We start from the raw sequence: 14,332 nt of genomic DNA, 5'->3' as shown, positions 1-14,332 counted from the left end.
TTCTGATGCGCGAATGAGTGGTGACAGCTCGGAAAAATTGCCTCACTCAATTCCGGAAGGCGACTGGGTGAGATTTTTACCTTGAATGAACTCACATGAACACTCACTCAATTCTCGTGGGCGATTGCAGTGGAAAAACATGCCATTTTGTGACTTTTGAAGTCGTATCCTCATTTGTTATCGACTAGTACCAGCAATGTTAGCCAAAAATAGTATTAGGCATTTCCAATAGATTTGAACGATCTCTAATAATTCGCCGTTCCAAACGGGCATTTGCTACTCCAGATTCAAAGATGAATTAATCATTTACTTTGTGAAAATTTTCGGAAAAAATTATACAATTTCGAATGCAATCCAGCTAAACTGTGAATTTTGATATAATTTATATTTATTATTAACATGTAGTGAGTTCAAGTATTTGGTATGCTATTACTAATGACAAGAATATACAGGGTTTTCCAACTTTAAATTCCGAAAGTAAATTGAAATAAAACACACTTAGAATTCGAATTTCGATGAAACTTTTATTTCAAATTAAAGTTTGGTTTATGCCATTATGTGTGGAATACAACATCATTCAAATGTCCACCTAGGGCTTCCTCGCACACCTTGATCCGGAACAGGTAATTTTCGATGACTTTTCGGCACATATGGGGCGATATCTCGGTCATAACTTCACGAATGTTGTCTTTCAAATATTCAAGAGTTTGCGGAGAATTGGCATAGACACGGTCTTTCGCATAACCCCACAAAAAAAAAGTCTAGCGGGTTCAAATCGCATGATCTGGATGGCCAATTGGCATCACCAAAACGCGAAATTATGCGTCCCTCAAATTTCGTTCGCAATATGGCCATGTTCGGTCGTGTTGTGAGGCACGTAGCGCCGTCCTGCTGAAACCACATGTCATCCGTATCCATATCTTCAATTTGTGGCAAAAAAAAATTGGTTAACACTCGGCCATAGCGCTCACCATTCACAGTTACCGTCTCGCCGTCCTCATTTTCAAATAAATACGGCCCGATTACTCCACCAGACCATAATGCGCACCAAACAGTGACTTTTGGCGAATGCAATGGCCTCTCAACAATCACGTGTGGATTTTCGGAGCCCCATATACGGCAATTTTGGGTGTTCACATAGCCACCGAGCTCAAAATGTGCCTCATCGCTGAAGAAAATTTGATGCGAAAATTCAGCATTTTGCTGCTGTTGTTCGTTCACCCAATCGACGTATGCCCGACGCATTCCATGGTCACCACGCTCTAATTTTTGCACCAGTTGGACTTTATATGGAGGTAGGTGCAAGTCCAAATGCAAAATTCGCCACAACGATGTGTTTGACAAGCCCAATTGCTGAGCACGCCGTGGAATCGAAACATTCGGGTCATCCTCCACACTGGCAGCAACAGCAGCAATATTTTCGGCCGAACGCACATTGCGATGATGCACAGGTTTCACAATATCCGCTACGGATCCAGTTTGTTCGAATTTACGCACTACATTAGCGATTGTGTGCTCTGTAGGCCGTCCATGACGACCAAAATCCGTCCGTAATGCTCGAAAAACATTTTCCGGTTTTTCATCGTTTTTATAGTATAATTTAACAAAATTAACACGTTGTGCGATGCTAAAACGATCCATATTGTAAAATGGCAGACATTCAACTAACGATATGACGCTTCGGTTGACAGCTATGTCGAACGGTTGTCAGCGCAGGGATGTATACTTTCGGAAGCCCGAAATGGAAAACCCTGTACATCTTTTGCAGCCGCTATAACGCGGTACAAAATTAAAATGTAAGTTTACAATAGTTGATTCTAACTGATACGAAAAACTGAATTCAGCATACCGTTTCCTTTCTCCATAAACACAAATCAGACTTTCAAAAAATACGAAAAGCTACTTAAGCTACTATAAAGAATAGTCAATCTTCCGATAAACTTTTAGCGTAATTATTACGGAATCAGAACCGGATACTAAGTCAAAAACGAATGCGGAATCAAAACACGGATACGAAATCGAAACAATTGAAATGAAATACACTCATATTAATGCAAAGGGACTATGCAAAAACAGATTTGAAAATATATTTTTTTGTCTTCTTCTCCCCCTTCTTTTTAATTTTCATCAATTATAATAAGAGGAAAACATTTATAAAGATAAACGAAATTATTTCCTGTACATATTTGTAACAAGGAATGCAAATTTTTAAAATAAAAACAGGAAGTGGGTTATATCTGTGGTATAACCGCAAGGGTGACGTAGGACTATCGTTGATTTAGTGATCATTTGTTTGAAGTTGTATCTGAATCAATTCATAATGAATGGATAAATGAATAAATTGCAAGATTGCTGAAAGTTCTTGTAAATCTGTGAGCAGATGAGTATATGTATAAAATTATCATATATATTTAGAAAACAATTGAACTCTTCCAAAGTTGTGGAGTGCTCCTGAAAAGAACCGGCTTGGTGTTATGTGGACCTGAAATGAGTGATTGCCAGATGGTTTGATTGGTGAGCCCATGTACGAAACGAAACAATTAGTATAAATAAAGTCATAACAAGATTTATGTAAATGTGTGTGTATGGGTATGTGTATGTGGTGGGTGCTCCGATGCATCAAACGGAACCAATTTTCTGGCCAGGTGATGAATCTCTCGATCACTCGATCCCTTGCCGTCCAGCTCGTCCAGCTCGTTCCGCTTGTTCAGCTCGTTCAATAACGATGTTGTCTTGTCGATGTTCTCACGAAAAATGAATGCGTTTCACCACCAGAATATCGCTTAAGTATGCTTTTTGTCCGTGATTGAATCGAAAGAAGGTGTGGTTTACGATGGCAATTTGGAAGGCAAACTAGAGGCGAATGAACTCTCTGAGTTTGAAACTTTCGGCGACTGAGCAATAATCGATTGAAAATTATGTTTTTCGCGATGCGAAACATTTTCCGTTGCACGCGCATCCAATATTGGAAACGAACATTTCCTACTGATGGGGAAGAATAATCTTCAGAAGCTTTCCTGCTAATTGAACTTGATTGAAAAATCAAAAAACAAATGTATTTGGTCGCAGCGTTATATGTTAGAAAACATTTAAAAAAAAACTCTTTCGGATGAATGTATTTTTCAATTCCCAGGGGAACTGGCAGATTATTTTTCAGCAACAATAACATTTTCTCAGATTCTCTTCGATACTCGAAGGCCACCAGTGATTAATGCTAACTCGATAAGCACCTGTTAATTGCACTTGATTGAAAAATCACAAATCCAAATGTATTTGGTCGCATATGTTATATGTTAGAAAACATTTGAAAAAAACTCTTTTGCATGAATGTATTTTTCAATTCCCATGGGGAACTGGCAGATTATTTTTCAACAACGACAATATGTTTCCGGAATCTTCTCGATGCTGGATGGCATTTAAACGAAAGAATTTCCGCACGTATATATGTGTGTGTGTGGCGGCTGCTTCGATGTCTCAAAAGGAACCGTTTGTGGCATCACTCTCCTCCTGATGGATTCCCTTCTGGCCTAAGGTGCACCAAAAGTCTCTTGGTGACACCGTTCATCAGCGCTTTCATGATGAACTTCAACACAACAGCGACAACATGCTCCAATCGCTGTTCAATTATAACTGAGTGGACTTCCGAGCGGCGCTCGCTTATATACCGATTGGTGATTTCAATAGCCTGATTTGATAGCAATTTTAAGGCTATTGAAACAAGTTTTTGGATGAAAAGGTAACAAGTATATAACGGGTAGACATTTTATCTTTCGAATGAAGTGTTTATCATACCATTTCGTTCAGTTGTTTAGGAGCTATTAACGCTCAAAATCTCGGTCTCCGGCGTAACGCTTTCGTTTTCGAAACTTTGATTTTACACCCCGGTATAGAAATGAAAGACGTAGTCCTACGTCAAAAAAAATATATATTCATGTAACATATTGAATACATAGAGCTTTTGCGAAAAAACACAAGCTATGACATATATTTCAATGAACACTGCACCATTTGTAATTCATTGGGTATTTTACTCCAAAATGAACCTCTCACGTCAGGGCAATCGCCTCCGGCGATACGGTGTCCTGGGTCATGTGACTTTGAGGAGTTCATTGCTGTCACATTCCATTCGCGCAGGAGAATCAGGCCCTCTGGCTACTGGTCAGTGGAAACTAGGATCTACAGGGTCGTAAATGAGGACAATGGTACATCACTCATATTTATCAATGTTATGCTGTCAGCTGTAATTCACTTATGATCAACAACCATGAACCAAAACAACAAGGTTGACACTGCGAACGAATTATAATTTCTTATGCTCAAAGGCCACAGGGTCTACTGTTCTAGACCTAGCCTCACAGCGAGGGAGGCATGAACACACCTTTCGGGTCCGGAGAAAGCAGGACTAGCAAAACGTAGTGATTTTAGAACACCGTGAAAAGTTTTAGGCTATTCTAATTATATAAACAATGAACAGGGTATACTCTCTGAATTTGGAATTACCTGAATATGATATATAAGTTTTTTTAACTTCATTATCCCCGTATAGTATGACCCGATGCGATAAGTACAACACAAGATATGTTTAAGTGTTGCCATATATTGAAAATAGACGACATTTCTTTTGCCCCAACCCAATATATGTTAATATTTGATTAAGTTGGATAGTTTCCTTTGGCAAGCGATGTTTGGATACCCATCTGGAAGCTTTATTCGCGATTTGCAATTAAAATCACTGCTGGAGAATCGCACGGAGCACTTCATTTTTAATTTTAGGTTATGATTTCTATGCTCATGATTTTCTATGCTGGCTACAAAAAGGCGGTAAAATGGCCCATCCCTTTGTATAAAGTATATCATGATTCGACATGATCAGGACAACGCCATTTAACAATATCGTGAGCTGTGCCAACATTTTATTGTCGACATGTACGCGAAGGTAGAGAGCGAATGGCTACACTCTGTCCAACTTCTATAAGACCAGGTGATGATATGGCTGCTTCGTGCCATTGTAAACAAACAATGCTTCAACTTATATTCTAGTGTATTGGTATTGGTGACTACCATACACTGCATGATTTTCATATGTGTATACGCACACATTGTTTACGATGAGCGTAAACAAAAGGTATTGTATTTTTCAAGTGTCAAGTTTCTATAAGACCAGTTACATTTTTCCGTTGTTTTAGTTGTTTTGATCAATAAATCTGGAAAATGCCAAAGGGAAAAGTGCTCACGGAGAGAAAAGAAAGACAAATCGATGTATTTCACCAAGAAAATGTTCGTATCAGAGAAATTACACGTCGGATTGGACGATCCAATCAAGTAGTGCTCAATTATTTGGCGAATCCTCAAGGATACGGTAAGAAGAAGAGAATTCCACATAAATCGAAGCTCTCTGACCGAGATAAGCGGGAAATAGCTAGAACATGTTCGAATACCTCAAAATCGCATGTGAAATAAAGCAATATTTCAATTACTTAACTGCTCGGGTAAAAAATCCTCACATGAAGAGGGCTTAAAAGGTTAAAACTTCTCATCTTACACCATCTCACATCGGAAGACGTCTGAGTTTTACTAAAGCTCACATGAACCGACAGTGGGACAAAGAATGCTTCCAACAGAATACATTTTGCTATATACCATAACGAAAAGTTCTTCAATCTATAGGTTATCTTTACTGACGAAAACAAGTTCAATTAGGATGGTTCTGATGGTTTCAACGGGTACTGGTGTGATTTACGGAAGAAGGAACAGTGTTTGTTAACCACGACTTTTGATGGAGACTCGTGCATGGTTTGGGCGGGATTCTGTGCAACCGGAAAGCTCAAGATAACTTTCACATCATTCAAGGATTACATATATTTCTGGAATCCTCTCTCCTACCGTTTTTGTGTGGATATCGTCACAAAAAATTCACATATCATATCATATTCATATCAGCAAGGAAACTAAGCAATGTGTTAAGGACCAAAAACTTATTTTTTTGGAGCAGCCGGCTCGCTCTCCAGATTTGAATACTGTTGAAAATCTTAGGGGGGGATCCTTGTACGCAGAATATACACTAAAGGAAAACGGTACACCACGATTCAAGAGCTCAAGGTCGCAATTTCGGTAAAATTCAAAAATACCGAGGAATTCACTGCTCAGCAGAATTTGGTAAATAGTATTCCAACACAAATTTTCAAGGTTATTAGGGGCTGTCCACATACCACGTGGACAACTTTAGGGGGGGTAGGGGTTATGAAAATGTCCACGCTTGTCCACGTAGAGGGGGGGGAGGGGTTATAGATTTTGTCCACGTGGACACGAATAATAAAGACTTTCACAAATATAATCACCGATACATTCTAAATTAAATAAAAACTGTTCCACATTCAAGACTTTTAAAACATTCCGCCAAACCTGAGTATTCCGTATTTATCAATAAACGGATTGAGCTGCCTGAGAGTGCTTCATATAGTTTTACTTATATCATTCTTCTTCATTGAAATACATATTCTGAAAATAACTCACGTTCCTATGATCCTATGACTTTTATAGATAGGGGTTATGCTTAAACGTTCATAGACCAAAACTATAAAAATTAAACGATTCCATTATGGTTGAGATTTCATGCTATTCCGCATGTAACTTTTTTCATCAAATATGATTTTATATGGATTTTGTTCTATCTCGAGAACAGTTGGTCTTAGGATAATAATGTCAGTATAATTTTTCGTGTAAAATCAATTTTTTGTATTTCTTCTGCTAAAAATACATGATAAGCTTGTTTCTTTCTATCAGCTCTTTTCCGCAAAATTTTCTCATCTTTCAAATGAATGCAATTAAATCGTTCTAAGTAGCGTACTTTTGAATTAAGGTCAATTTAAGGCAAAAAATAGGTCGCAAGAAATGTTCAATAATTCTTTCATAGTTGAGATTTGAGCTTGATTCCATAGTTTGGAATGAATGAATCGTAAGTTGTCTGATGTCACTTTTCCCCGCGAGCACTTTGAAAGTCATCTAGACACTCAAAGCAGAATGTTCGATAAGGACCCTTAGAATATTCTCCGAACTATGGCGGAAAAGGTTTCGTATTGCGCTACCGACTAAAGGTGAATCGGAAATACAGAGTGAATATGAATCGGCATTTGCAGTGATCGATCATATACCGAAGGAGACAAAGAACTGCACTCAACAAAAAAAAAATGAAGGATCAGAATGCGACATCGTAAATTTTGGGTGATTTTTGGAACGCTGTAACTCTGTCATGAAACAATGCATTTGTCAGAGCAAAGACTGGATATTGTATAGAACATATTCTTACTTTCACAACTGCCCATCGATGTGCTCATAATCCAAAGGGAAAGGATAGTTTTTCATTCGTTCAAGAATATCTCTGTAGTAGAATGTTCGAATTAATACGACTGGTGTGATTTTATCACTTCGACATCACTTCTTTCGAGAACACTAAAAAATACATCCGATTACTTCGACGTGGTTTATTGGAATGAACATTTGTGACAATTCAATTTGACGTTATTGCCGTTATTGCCGACGTTGACGTTTTTCGTGTAGATCAGGGTAAGTATAAGTTTGGTAAGTATTTGTGTTATTTTGGCTTATGTACATTTTATAGTTCATTTTATATTTATATTTTCTTCTCTTTTTCAGGTTTTATTTTAGCGTCAACATTCCGGCCCCAGTTGAAACAGTCCGTTTCAACAAACATTCACTCCATGGAATTCTGCTGTTGGCTTGATGACCTCTGAGATGTATCTTCTTCATGACAATCGATTGGCAACACTGCAACTTCGGTGACTGCACGTTTGTAACGACCAGAAGCTGTTTGCACGACAACCACTCGTGTATGTCCATCATTACCCGTAGTCGCCTCTACGATTCTGCCCAAGGGCCACTGAAGCGGTGGAGAATTATCTTGGCGGAGAAGAACTAGCTGACCATTACGAATATCTGTCGAGGAACGTTTCCACTTGCTGCGTTGTTATAGCTGACTTACGTAGTCACGAGACCATCGACGCCAGAGGTCTTGTATCGAGCGCTTCATCTCCTGTAAACGAGTAAGACGATTGGTGTTTAACTCGGTGAGATCTGGTTCTGGAATTGATAGTAGGGGCACTCCAATCAGGAAATGACCGGGAGTAAGGGCGGAGAGGTCATCTGGAGATTCGGAAATCGGCGAAAGTGGGCGAGAATTGAGGATAGCCTCAATTTGAACTACGATGGTTAGCAATTGGTCCATAGTAAACGACTTCTGTCCAATTATTCGACGAAAATGATGTTTGAATGATTTTATTCCTGCCTCCCAAATTCCTCCGAAATGTGGAGAGCGGGCGGGTATGAAGCAGAAGGTGATGCTATTCTCCGAGCAATAGTTGTCCCATTCTTTCGTCCGGAACTGCCTTAGATACTCCTGTCGCAAAGCCTTCAATTCGCGATCCGCGCCGACGAACGCAGTTGCATTATCGCAGTGCAACTGTAGAACACGACCGCGACGAGCGACGAAGCGTTTGACGGCGTTTATGCACGAGGCGGACGACGAATCGGAGACGACTTCAAGGTGCACGGCCTTCACCACCAAGCATACGAATAAAGCAACGTAGATGTTCACCGACGCTCCCCTTCCACTTAACGGACGAACGAGGAACGGCCCACAGTAATCCATACCCGAATGTGAGAATACTCGAGCTGGAGTGATGCGCACTGACGGTAAGGGTGCCATGATCTGTTGCGATAGTCGAGGCTGGCATCGGAAACAAGTGATGCATTTACGCACAACTCTGCGAGCTAACTGAAGACCCTGTAGTGGCCAGAATCGCTGACGTATCGTGGCCAGTAAGAGCCTCGGACCACCATGGAGCGTTTGTAAATGTATCGATCGGGCTATCATCCAGCTGATAGTATGTTTGGCGGGGAGTAGAATAGGAAACCGTGTGTCAAAAGGTGCATTTAGGTTTCTTAGGCGGCCATCGAGCCTGAGCAGATCAAAATCATCCATGAATAGGTTTAGATTTTTGAGTGAAGATTTGGCTGTACTCTTCGAAAGGTTGCTTTTCCTCCCGTAGATGCGAATTTCTGCTGGGAATTCTGATCGCTGAGCCAAACGAACTAGACATTTCGAAGCGATGTTGTATTCATTTGGAGAGAGAGCTCTTGTGAGACGTTTATCACTAGGAAGCATACAGTTGGTATAGAAGCGGTAGCAGTAAGCGACAGTTCGAATTATTTTGCCCAACTCGGAGAATCTTTCGAAAATCGAGGAATCTACTTCGTTGACATGAAGTGAAACGAGTAGACGAGCTTCTTCCTCAACATCCAGGGTACTCAATGCTGGGATTATATTCTGCGGCCAGAGCCCTTTCGCGGTTCTGATGAAGCCTGGACCGTGCCACCAAAAATGTTCATTTATAATTTTAGTTGCAAGGATTCCTCGTGAGATTAGATCTGCAGGATTTGATTCTGTTGTAACATGTCGCCACTCGTGATCCTTCGTCAGACGTTGGATCTCTGCCACTCGGTTGGAAGATTTTCCACTTGTTTGACGTGAATTTGATCCAGTGCAGCACGATGGTTGAGTCAGTCCAAAACACAACCGGCCCATTGAAGAGAGTGTTGATACGAAGGTTGTTAACAAGCTGGCTTCCGAGGAGAGCTGCACAAAGCTCTAATCGGGGAATAGTGAGTCCACGGAGACTGTGCTCCCTTGGCCGAGTGGTTAGCGTCATAACTAACATGCCGGGTGTTCGGGTTCGATTCCCGTTCTGGTCGGGGGAATTTTTCGTCAAAGAAATTTCCTCCGACTTGCACTGTGATCACGCTTATTCTAGAGCTTGCCACTCAGAATGCATTCAAGGCGTGTTATTTGGCATAGAAATCTCAACTAAGTACTGATAAAAATGACGCAAGTAATACTACGTTGAGACGGCGAAGTTCCTCTAGGAACGTTAGTGCCATTGAAGAAGAAGAAGAGTCCACGGAGAGGAGCAACTCGAGATTTTGAGGTGAGAAGATGAGATTATAGCTGGCTAGTCTCATCTGGTGACACGACATATACGGCACATCCGTTTCCTTTTTTTTTATGCATCGCAGAAGCAATGCAAGGTGTAATCCTGGCTTATGTTCCACAGCACCCCCCTAGGGACCTCCAGTGTCCTCAGTGCTGTGATGTCGTTGCGATACTCTCTCCACCATGTGCTTTGTTTGTCCGATAACTCGGTGTCCCATGACATGTTCTCCGCCCAGAGGGTTTGTATAAACATTTTTGCCATGACGACTACGGGTCCAAGAAAGCCGAGGGGATCGAATAGTTGTGACATTTCTGATACAACGACACGTTTGGTAACCACATTCAGCTCAGGCAATGCAGGTACTTTAAATTTGAACGAATCCTGCTGGGGAAACCACAACAGTCCTAGAGTCTTCACAGCGAGGGATTGATCTATTTCTAATTCTGTAGAAGTCTCCCATAGATCCTTGGGAACGTTGGAGAGAACTGTCGTACTGTTTGACGCCCACTGGCGAAGTACAAATCCAGCAGACTGGAAGATCTTGATCAATTACGCGCAGGCCTCCTTGAGAGTTTCATGATCAACATGTCCAGCAATTACGTTGTCGACGTACGTGCCTTTCCTGATTATTGGCTCCGCCAATGGAAACCGGCTCCTTTCCTCTGAGGCTAGCTGGTTCAGCACCCTGGTTGCGTGATACGGAGAACTGGCTAAGCCATACGTGACCGTTTTCAAGCAATACGTGCGAATCGGTTCAGATGGATCTCGGCGCCACAAGATTTGTTGAAATCTGCGATCCTCAGGATGAATCCAGATCTGGCATGCGGAAGTTTATTACGATGGAGTACAAAGCAGGTTGAACCGTTGGACCAATTTTCAAAACGTCGTTGAGCGAATGTTGTGTGGAGAAGCGACATGATCCATCAAATACCACTCGAGTCTTCGTAGTTGAACTCTCCGGACGTTGAATGGCATGATGGGGCAGGAAATACTGTGGGCTACACGACGCGCGCGAGCAAACCTCCATGTGACCCAATTTCTCGTAGTCCTCCATGAAACTAAGGTATTCCCGGCGAAGTTTATCGTTGGAAGCGAGCTTTCTCTCCATTGCCAGGAATCGACGGAGGGCGGGCTGGTACGAATCGCCCATTAACGCTATCATATCTTCTCGCAATGGTAAACGAACGACGAAGCGACCATCAACCTCCCTGGAAGTTGTTTGTAGGAAGTGCTCCTCACAAGCTTGTTCTTCGTTACTGTGTTCCTTGACGTCTTCGATGTTTTCGACCTCCCAAAACCGTTGAAGTTGAGCGTCGAGCTGCTGTTCTGCACATATCATACTGGTTTGTGTTATAGGTGGTTCCGAGGATAGCTGTTCCAGCTTTCCACATACAATATATCCAAGGAATGTCTTCTGAAGGATAGGGTATTCGAGGCCAAGTGAGAATTGCTGATGTTCTAGTAAATGGTAGAACAGTTCAGCACCGATGATGTTGTCGATACCTTTGCTGATGTTAAACTGTGGGTCTGCTAAAGGAAGATTTCGTGGAATGATCCAACGTACGACGATGATGTGGTGCCCAGGCAAGGACACGGTGAGCTTCGATAATACCAGACATTCCAAACTGGTGGAGAAAGTATCGAAACGAGAAGAGAGCGACAAAGAGATTCCGTAGTGTACGTTCACTGTGGACTGTCCGATTCTGCTGATCGATGAATTAACTTTTGTACGTTTCAAACGTAACTTCTGGCAGAGTGCTTCAGAAACGAAACTCGGTTGAGACCCACTGTCTAAAAGAGCTCTGGCGAAATGATTGTTGTTGTCTACATCCTTCATTTTAACAATTGCTGTCGAGAGTAACACTGAATAATTTCGAGGTTTCACTTGATCACTTTGATACGAGGTTGTTTCGCTACCGGGCGAGACGACCGACGAGGAAAGGGGAGCGATTCCGACCGCGTACGATTGACGATTCAACGAGTTCGATCGGAATGTTTCCGCGAGTGGTGAAACAAACGGCTCCGGCTTGCCTCACATTTGCCGAAGGAAAGGGTGGCAAATGTAAGAGAGAATGATGTTTCTTATTGCAGCTTTTGCAGGAACCGCTGGAACAATCCTTCGCCTGATGTGTTCCCTTCAAACAATTAATACACAATCCATTCCTCTTGGTAAGTTCGAAACGTTGTTTTGATGAAAGTAATTTAAATTGGTCACACTGGAACAAGAAGTGTGCAAGCTTGCAGCACGGGCATTTGTGGTTAGAATCAGATGTTGCATGAGCGGCGGTCAAACGATTCTTCAACTGTTTCGACTGGGTTTGAGAACTACACGACTGAGAAATATTTACAGTCTGTATAATGCGTGATCTTTTATGTATGAACTGCAGAAGTTGTTTATATGTTGGATGCTCAGTATCGTATGATTGGGTTTCCCACTCACGAAGCGTTGTTGAATCCAAGCGACTACTCAAACGATCGATTAATAATGAATCCCAATGTTTTTCTGCTACTTCGAGTCGATCGAGAAGTTGAACATGGCGGTCGAAGTCATCCGCTAACTGTGCAAGCTCCGTCACTGATTCCCTTTTCAATTTAGGGATGGCTAATAATCCCGACATATGGCGTTTGATAAGCAAATTCGGGTTCTCGAACCTTTCCTTTAACAGGTTCCAAGCAACCTGATAATTGTGGACAGAAATATCGAGCGAGGAAATGATCCGTGCCGCTTCACCAGTCAATGCAGTTCTTAAGTAGTGCATTTTCTGCACTGCGCTAAGTTGTCGATTCGAGTGGATCAAAGAATCGGAAAGATCGCGGAATGAGACCCAATCATCTATATTCCCAGAGAAATCCTTCAGTTCAATTTCGGAAAGTCTTATATTTGTAATCGGTTGTGCGAGGTTATGTGACGTTGACGGTTCGATAGAGGGTGTTGACCTTGCCGGTGAATGGGCAAGCTTTCGTTGCAATGAACTTTTTAACTCATAATATAAATTTTGGAATTCACGTCTGGTTTCAGAAAATTCCTCATCTGCATTTTCCAAAATCTCTAACTCATCTTGATTCGATTCCACAATTCATCAAGGCGTTGAATCCGAATCGGAATCTGATCCATTTGAGCAGGATCGTATTCATCGTTGAATGATTTAATCAGAAGGGCTGACCCCAATATATTCGTGCGCCTGCGATGTAACGTCTTCAATTTATTCACTTTATTAACTTTCTTCGCAGGCGCCATCTTTCTACCACCAATAGTAAGGAAAATGGTTACCTGGAGTTCTGCTTCTTATACCTCTACTTCGACCTCACCGGTTGAAACCGTCAACGTCAGACGTGGTCCGACAACGATGATGCTGTTGATAAACGCTGCTGTATGCGGCTTGCAAAATGCCCACACGTTGCTGCGACTGATGAGGGTTTCTGCTGGTCCACAAAACGATTGCTGCTTTACTCAGACGAACCCAGGAGAGGTAATAGTAGTTCCTGCCGTAACTCGCTATGCGACCGACTTTCTGGCTTGCTGGTAGACCAATTTGTAGATCCGAATGAATCGTCGGATTGTCGAACTGGAAGAACTGCTGCGACCAAAACTGCAATCCACGTGGCGACGATGTTTCCAAACGGGTTTTGTTTCTGGGAGAGCTTGCGTTGTGTTACCGAGACTGCTTGTTGCCGATGACTGGTACTTTTAACGGAATCGTACCACGTGGTGGTATCGTTGGAGGTTAACTGCGATGGCGATGACGTGGTTAGCTCACTGGAAGCGTTCTGGTTTGCTGTTGTCCCGACCGATGAGGTTAGCTGGAACCGTCGATGGTTTTATGGAACCGACGAACAAACTTCGATTGCAATTCACGTCCCGGGTTTCGGCACCAAATATGGTAACGACTTGGTGTGATTTTATCACTTCGAGATCACTTCTTTCGAGAACACTAAAAAATACATCCGATTACTTCGACGTGGTTTATTGGAATGAACATTTGTGACAATTCAATTTGACGTTATTGCCGTTATTGCCGACGTTGACGTTTTTCGTGTAGATCAGGGTAAGTATAAGTTTGGTAAGTATTTGTGTTATTTTGACTTATGTACATTTTATTGTTCATTTTATATTTATATTTTCTTCTCTTTTTCAGGTTTTATTTTAGCGTCAACACAGATTATTTGCTGGCGAAGATGTTCATGGATTTCCAGATGGAATAAGCACTCTTCTGAAATAAAGCTGTGAACGTAAATTAACTTTCTTGTATCAAATATGTAGGGCCTAATCACGAACGTCACTTCACGTTGTATTTTATGTGATATCAACACATTTTTTTGCAAAT

At 41.7% G+C, this 14,332-nt stretch overlaps 2 protein-coding genes across 2 annotated transcripts; both read right to left on the bottom strand.

The window, feature by feature from the left end:
• Nucleotides 1-7,984: 7,984 nt before the first annotated feature.
• On the bottom strand, nt 7,985-8,722 carry LOC129773063 (uncharacterized). The gene has a single exon (XM_055776614.1). It carries the CDS (start codon nt 8,720-8,722, stop codon nt 7,985-7,987), a length of 738 nt encoding a protein of 245 aa, XP_055632589.1.
• A 2,084-nt stretch (nt 8,723-10,806) lies between these two features.
• Nucleotides 10,807-11,844, bottom strand: LOC129773062 (uncharacterized). The gene has a single exon (XM_055776613.1). It carries the CDS (start codon nt 11,842-11,844, stop codon nt 10,807-10,809), a length of 1,038 nt encoding a protein of 345 aa, XP_055632588.1.
• Between the last annotated feature and the right edge of the window lie 2,488 nt (nt 11,845-14,332).

This window comes from Toxorhynchites rutilus, chromosome 3 (genome assembly GCF_029784135.1).
Source record: "Toxorhynchites rutilus septentrionalis strain SRP chromosome 3, ASM2978413v1, whole genome shotgun sequence".
NCBI lineage: Eukaryota > Metazoa > Arthropoda > Insecta > Diptera > Culicidae > Toxorhynchites > Toxorhynchites rutilus.
This window is presented reverse-complemented; position numbering and strand designations above follow the sequence as displayed.

What these genes read in the sequence shown, in the direction of transcription:
- LOC129773063 (XM_055776614.1), bottom strand. Translation starts at nt 8,722, where the DNA reads ATGGCACCCTTACCGTCAGTGCGCATCACTCCAGCTCGAGTATTCTCA.
- LOC129773062 (XM_055776613.1), bottom strand. Translation starts at nt 11,844, where the DNA reads ATGAAGGATGTAGACAACAACAATCATTTCGCCAGAGCTCTTTTAGAC.